Source organism: Phalaenopsis equestris, unplaced genomic scaffold, assembly GCF_001263595.1.
Source record: "Phalaenopsis equestris unplaced genomic scaffold, ASM126359v1 Scaffold233289, whole genome shotgun sequence".
NCBI lineage: Eukaryota > Viridiplantae > Streptophyta > Magnoliopsida > Asparagales > Orchidaceae > Phalaenopsis > Phalaenopsis equestris.
Window position 1 is genome coordinate 1 of NW_018251240.1, and position 7,792 is coordinate 7,792.

A 7,792-nucleotide genomic window follows, 5' to 3' on the forward strand; every position below is an offset into this window, starting at 1 on the left:
GCAAACCCCACACCAAAAATAGTGTCGACAACACCATCTTAAATAGGATGTTAACTAAAGTTCTAGTATCAACAAGGATACTACCCACATGGTAGTTGTTGATTAATGTTGTGACGACGATTGCCTTATTGTAAGGATTCCCCTTTGGCGATAAATATGCATATAAAAAGAAAATGGGTAAATGATTACGCGTATATGGGATGATAAAACATACCTCGCGGAACATTATCTTTTAAGTTCGGAGGTTCGGGTAACACACCCCCCTTCCGAAGGGGGGTGACATTATTCCTGCCACATGGACTTTATTTGCTGAGACATATCCATTTGAGGATTCTCTTATCGGAGCTTTGCCTTGCCGCTATGTATTTTTGTCAACCTCTATGAAAACTTTGAGCTTCTTGGCTCAGATGAACTTTTTGATCAGATTATGGAGGTGGCGTCACTCCTCTATGTCATGACCATGGTCGTTGTGATACTGGCAATACCTCTTCGGGTCCTGTGAAGTTGGGGCCGTCTTCAGCGGAAGCGTCAGTTTGAAATAGTTTTTAATGGCATGGACTATTTCAACCATTGTCAAATTGAGGGGTGTCAAGCCATGCATTTATGCGGTCACTCATAATATCGGGTTGACTGCTAGTCAGAGTGTCTCTTCGGGTCACGGTGCCCCCAATTATTTCCCCATTAATTCTGGGACCAAGGGTTACTATTTTAGTGACCGTCAAAGGACTGCCTATCCCTCGCCCTTCGAGATTTACCCTTATCCTTCCATTTTTTTGGGTGCTCGAATGATTCTAGCTTATCCTCCGGAGAGCCCTAAGGTCCTCCTCAGAGAAGTATGTGCTCGTTCACCATTTCTAACACTTCTGCAAAAGTGATAGGTTCAAACAAGTTGAATTAATACCTGAACAACTTACTTTAAACCACTCACTTCATGATGTTCCAACTATTTCAAACTTCAGTTTTATCACTTCCAACATATCGTTCTAAAAACGGAAGATGTAGCTCCAAAGGCTCTCGTTTTTTCCTTATCAGATGTCGATCAGGGTGTCTGAGTTCTTCCTTGGCTTCTGCACGTTTAAGAAGTGCAAAATAAAGAGCATTTTGAACTCATAGTAATGCAGTATGGTTTTGGCTGACAGACTGTTGAACCACTGGAGGGCTAATTTCTTAAGAGTAGTTAAGAAGAGACGACATAATATGGGGTCGTCAAACTGAAGTAGACTGACCGATGACTCGAAAAATGCTACAGGGTCGATTGGGTCAGTCCTCCCCTTGTAGGGATCTAAAAGAGGGACCCTCAACTTGGGCAGGGGTACCGCTTCTTTTTTTTTTGCCGAGTGAATGCTACTCTCATGTATGGTCGGACAAGTATCTGCATTTGTTCTTCTTATCGTCTGTTTGTCTGTGCGGATGCGCCGGTGTCAATGTGCTGGGACTCACCTTGTCCCTCTGTCTGCTACTTCCTAAATTGGTTGTCGAGGACAGGTAAGTTTACCAGTGGGGGCCTTTGAGGATGGACCCTCTAAGGTTGTGCCTTCAAATAAGGCATCTGGTCGTTCCTCTAGGTGATTGTTGTGTGAAGGATCTCGAATTGCTCCATCATGAGAGTCATATTGGCTTGCGACCTCTGGAATTGCTCACTATTTGCCCGTAGGGTCTGATAGGGTAGCCTCCTTATTAGGTTTCATGCACACTATCTCTCTTTAGGAATTTTCTCCATCATAGTTAGCTCCGCTTCATGTCTGGGGCATGCTATTCACGCTCACGCACCACCTTTGAGGATGTTGGATTCTAGTTTGTTCTTCGTGAATCACGCTCTAAGAGTTATAGCGAGTGAAGGAGAGAAGGAATATACATTAAAATAAATCTTGGTTCTTTGTAGGGAGAATCGAGGGAAATGTCTCCTTATTCGTATTTTTGTTTGATACTTATAGAGACATGTTCTGTACAATTATAGAAATGAGGGAACAGTTATGGAAACTACTCTTAATGCTATTAAGGCTCTAATTGATTGTATATATTTTATGCATATTTGTATTACAATTTGATTTTCAACATTGGCGGTAATTGATTGGTCGACTGACTTGAAGTAAACCGACTTAGTAACATTTGTGCCCTCTAGAGTACGCGTTGGTGGGTTGAGGTGTTCAACCGTATGACGATCTTGCTCGGTGTCTTTTGGCACGATCGAGCACAGCGGTCGGTTGTGAGATGATCGTTTGGTCCAGGCGCAGGATTATTCAGTTGAATGTGATCAAACGACTTTTTTCATAGTGTCGTGGTTCATTTTTCATTCGGCTCGAGTCTTACATGGCTCTAGTCTCACCTATCTGGTTGGTTTGTCACCTTGACTGCATCTCCCAATATTGCATGGTCTTTTATCGATCTTGTCGGTGCCCATGCAAGGTATCCATTCGGCTCGAGATGATTCACGCCTTACTTTCAGTGGATCTTACCGCTACCAAGCGGGGAACTGTCTCCGGAGCTTGAACTTATCCCGGGTTTGGAGACGTTGCTTCATGCTCAACCTTAAATAGTCGGTTAATTGCTTACCTCGAAAAGAGACCCTATCATCTTGGTCATTTGTTCTCTTTGAGATTCTTGCTTGTATTTCTAGTATGTACATGTATGGTATGTTTGTAATTTTTTCTTAAAGAACGTGCAAAGAAAATAATTGAAAGAAAAGAATATAAGAAAGGATAAAAATTTTTGTAGAACTGAAAATAGAAAATCCAAGTTGAAATTTGAAAGATCCAAGTTGAAATTTGAAAGAAAGGGGCTCCGAATCGAAGTAGTCTAAGATGTGGTTTCTTGTTGGCTGGTAGAGGATAAAAGGCGCGTGAGCGATGCCTCTGTTCGTTTTTCCTGGATCACAAGTGAGCGCGAAAGAGAGAGCCCGTTCATGGCTCGGAACCGGTTTGGTCTTGTATAGATCGAGCCTGTTTGCTACAGTCCATGGTTTCAAAAATAACAAGGCGTCGCCTCGTTGCCTTTCCTTTCTCCCTGCAGTGAATGGTTTTGAATTCGCAGTTTCCAAATTCTGTCATGAGCCTTTCTTGTCCGGCATTTGCGCTGCCCTAAATTAGTAATGGTTCATCTTTATTAGAACTCCAGGAAATTGGTCGGCAAGCATTGGTTAACCAAATTCTTCGTCTCTAGTGTCTTTCTAGGGTTTTCAAGGATGTTTTGGTTGAAATTTCAGAATTGATACCGAGCTTTTAGAGCTTGTTTCAAGTTCTGAATCTCATATGGCATCATAGCCTTCCAACTCCACATCAGAGCCAGGCATAATGGAGAAATTTATTGCCGAATTTTTTGCCAAATTTGTCAACGTCATTCTTCAATCGAGGTCCCCAGACGTTTCTGCCCAACACGACAATGCTGAAACTTTCTTCTCATCTCGTTCCTCTTCACCTCCATTGAATATAGGACCACGAGATGAATGGTTCAACTTAGCCCTAAAAGGTTGCCCTGCTGCCCTTGATAACATTGATATGTGGATGCAGAACTACCTTGAGCCATTGGTTCTTGACATTGTGTTGGATAGTGGGAAAACAGATCGGGATGAGAGTTGTGCTTATCTTGGCGGGGTGTTTGTACGGAATCTTTCTACAGGACGAGGTGAATATGGACGTCGAAGTAAAAGTGAAAAGATTGTGGAGAGGTGGATTGTGCAATACGAGCGTCAAAGAATAAAACAGCCCGGAATGGAGATCATGTACCAGAAGGCTTACAGAAGGATCATTGTTTTGCTTAGATCCCTGTATACAATGGTTAGGCTTCTACCCGCCTACAAGCTCTTCAGGGATCTCCAGGCCCCGAGGCAGATGCACTCCCTTATCCTTTCTCATAGAATCTCTTCGATTGCTGAGCCATTCAGTCGAGAGGAAGATGCTGAGATGAGCCAACATGATTTTGGGTTACTCGACATTTTTATTGGAAAATTGTCCGTTTCTGTTGCATATTTAAAGACGCTCGAGGTTGTGAGCTCGGGGCCTTCCACTCCCATATCTATAGAATTTATAATGGATTATGTGGCGAGCCCACTTGTCAGTCCTTTTATGAGGTTATCATCTCTTTCTACCGTTGGATCAACAACTTCATACGCTTCATCTTGTCGACGGCATAGTTGGAGCAATGATCATGGAGAAACACCTTCCTATTCTCCTACTCCATCACCTACATATGATTTTCAAGCTCTGCATCATAATGTAAGTCCCTGTATCTCCTCTGGTCATCTTTTGTCTGAAAATTCTGCATCGCCATGCTCCATCAACCACGTTTCATTTTCTTGCCATGCAAGAAATTTTGAGGATTGTAGGCCCTCTCCATCATTTTCACCATCATCATCATCCCATTCTATAGAATTTAAAATGGATTATGTGGGGAGCCCACTTGTCAGTCCTTTTATGAGGTTATCATCTCTTCATACTGTTGGATCAGCAACTTCATACGCTTCATTTTGTAATGATCATGTAGAAACATATTTCTATTCTCCTACTCCATCTCCTACATATGATTTCCTAGCTCTGCATCATAATTTAAGTCCCCGTGTACCCTCTGGTCATCCTTTGCTTGAAAATTCTGCATCGCCATGCTCTATCTCCCACGTTTCATTTTCTGGCCATGCAAGTAATTTTGAGGATTGTAGGCCCTCTCCATCATTTTCACCATCATCATCATCCCAATCTTGTCCAACTCATCTAAACAGAGTTTTTTTGCACTCAGAGAGTGCTCGGGTTAGTATCCAATTGCCTAGGCAGGAGGGAAGTGATGCAGGTCAAAATCAAGGTCTGTCTCCATCTCCTTATATTAAGACCAAGAGGCAGGCTAGGGCTTCTCAACTAGATACCCTTGGAACTCAAGAGAACACATTATGTGCTTCTAAAACATATTCACCGGGAAATAAACTGCCCTTAAACAAAGAATCATTGAGGCTCATGATGTTTCAGACTGAAATGGCACTATCAAAGGTATCAATCATCTTACAACTTAGTATAGAAAAGAATAAGTTGGTTTGTTATGATATAAGTGTTGGCATAAAGACACACTTAGAGCAGGTGGGGTGTGGGGTTGGCTTAAAGGCACACCAAGGATGCATGTTCACGCTCGTGGGTAAGTTTGGGGGTGAGAATATTGAAGTAATCAATGTTGTGCAGAATTGATTAAATTTGTTGTGTTTAAAATTGCAACTTTGTTGTTTAATGTACTAATTGCTACAGTTTGTTTAATTAAATGGATCTAAAATGTACTGTTCAATAGTTCAAACATTCGTCCACTGCTTTTATCATTTAATTTGCATTATAGTTTAATTGTGTGATGTCACATTTCTAGGATTGATTCATTTGATTTCAAGCATGTGGCTAGATATTACTTTTGTAATCATTTTTTTTGTGTTTAGTACTTGAACTCTCCAAGTATTTGTTAGCCTGATCTTGTTGATTTTATCTTTTACATCTGTACTCTAGTATTTTTAGTATATATACGTTTTGGTTAGATTCTTCAATATGCTTGTGTGTTTGTTTGTGAGGATTTTGAATTGGAAGAATCTCAAAAATGTTTAAATTATCATTGCACAACCAATTCACCCCCTGTCGTTGTGTCTCTAAGCCAACAATAACTAGCACTTTCTATTCTAGATTGTTGTTTATATCTGTTTTTGAGTTTATGTCTGAAGGGCTTTGCGGTTTTAATTCTTTTGTTCTAGATTGTATCGACTGGGGAGGAATTTACAGGGTACCTCTCTGGCTTGAAATCTTCTTGCAGCCCACCACGAATGTCATGTAGAAGCTCAAATAGGTTGTTTTTCATGGATAGTTTTGATAATTCTGTCTTTTCCTGTCCTTTTGCTGAAGATAATGGGACCATAATTTCATACAGGTATCCTCTTGTGGTCTCTAATGTGCATTGTTCTTATTATTCCCTCGCTTGATGTTCTGAACTTGATGCAATATGATGCCATGTTCCTTCTATTGTTTCTAATTAATTTGTTATGTATTTACTTTTGGTATGATGCGATCATTATTCATGCTTCTGCTTTTGTTTCTTTTTTTGTTCACTGAAAGGTATGTGCAGAAGTGTATTTGGGAAATCAAACAAGTGCCTTTTCTCACAGAATATGCTTCTGACCACATTAAAAGATAGAATGTATAGTCACCACATGAATGCTTTTTTTAATGAGCTTTTTGACGAATGATACTTCTTGGAATTCCTGGACATTTATATGTGGTGCAAATTGCATGGAATGTAGATTTTATTTGTTTCTCTGTTCTTGATATTGTTCATTTTCTTATGTTATATACATGATTTAAAATTGTATAATATGAGAGACTCAACACCTCTGAAGAATATATGCCCTGATATGTACGTCTCATGGCCTTTCATGTGAGGCATTTGCCTCACAGTATATAATGTGTGCCTTGACTCAATATTTAAGAGGCATGTGCCTCATATCTAGGATTTAGGTTGATTTCGTAAAAATAAATATAAATAAAATATATTAACTAGAAATTTACTTTCATTATTGGGAAATTTACCTTATCTGCCTCGTAGTAGAAGAAATTGGATAAATATACTGGTTGTTTATTTTTTATGAAAATATATTTGAAAGCTTATTTTGAATCAAATTACCCCATCTTGGTATAACATTTTATATTTGCGTATTGTTTTTTGAGGTCACAGTCCTGAAAGGGGGTCGAACATGTACAAATTCGAACCTAATTCAAGTTTGATTTGAACCCAAATTCAAATTAGTTCAATCAAAACAAGGTTCGAAGTCAAACTTTGTTCTAACAAGATTTGAAGGAAGGTTGAACTTTCTTTATACCAGTTCTTTAATTTTAGAGTGGGAGAGAGACTTATTGTGTTGAATCCATTTTAACTTATTATTTTCTTACATTGAAATCTTAGCTTACTGACAGCGACTTTATATATGCTTAAAAATACACGTATTTAATACTGCTGCTAAAATATTTAATTCCTCAGCAACGAAACCAAAAACTTAATAAGTTATAGATTCGATAAAGATGTATATATAAAATATTTAATAATGGTAAAGTCACACTTATCAACGCAAGTATACGTATCGCTCAAGTAATATAAGGCTCTAATGGAGTCCTAGATATCGATCCCACAGAGAGTAATATTAAAACTACGAACTGAGATTTTAGAAAAACAATACTTAATCGCAACAATGGAATTCAAATTGCTTATCTGTCACTAATAGACAATTGAAATAAATATGTAATTTTAATAACTCTTAAATAACTAATTATACTAATAAAGTTTTTAATGTGATGTTCAATATATAAGAAAACATTCTTCTCATTGTCAAGAAATTATAGTGAATGGATAAAGTGAATCAGTTCAAATTGTGTTGTGCCAAATATGAGCATACCTATTCTTTACCCTTTGGTCCAGACATAAATAACATTGACTAATCCTACGCTTGTTTGCTGAATCTGTGGTTAGGCTGGGAGGATACCGGCTCTCACTTTGGCGTTTCCACTTTCCCCTCGTCTGAAGGGCTAACATCTACACTTCAGCACCTAAACGATAGGATCGAATTGGGAATTTTAGTCTGTCACTCTAAAATCTCCAATTCTACGCCCGATAATTTTAATTCCCTATTTATTTGCACCCAACTTCCAAGATTTTTGACCTCCCTGAATCTTGGATGTAATCTCCACTTTAGTTGTAAAACTCAACATATTTTAACAAATTAATTGGCCAGATTGAAAGTAATTAAGATCGAAGTGAAAATATCATCACAACTTCTTATCATCACAACTTC

The 7,792-nt window shown here is 38.8% G+C and overlaps 1 protein-coding gene across 1 annotated transcript; it reads left to right on the forward strand.

Moving 5' to 3' along the window:
• Positions 1-2,846: 2,846 nt before the first annotated feature.
• LOC110038613 (autophagy-related protein 13b-like) lies at positions 2,847-5,880 on the forward strand (the record flags this gene model as incomplete). Its single annotated transcript, XM_020743503.1, is given in 3 exon segments — positions 2,847-2,876; positions 3,261-4,973; positions 5,708-5,880. Coding segments are annotated over 3 exon segments (1,916 nt in total), but the record flags the coding sequence as incomplete, so codon positions are not given.
• Positions 5,881-7,792: the final 1,912 nt, after the last annotated feature.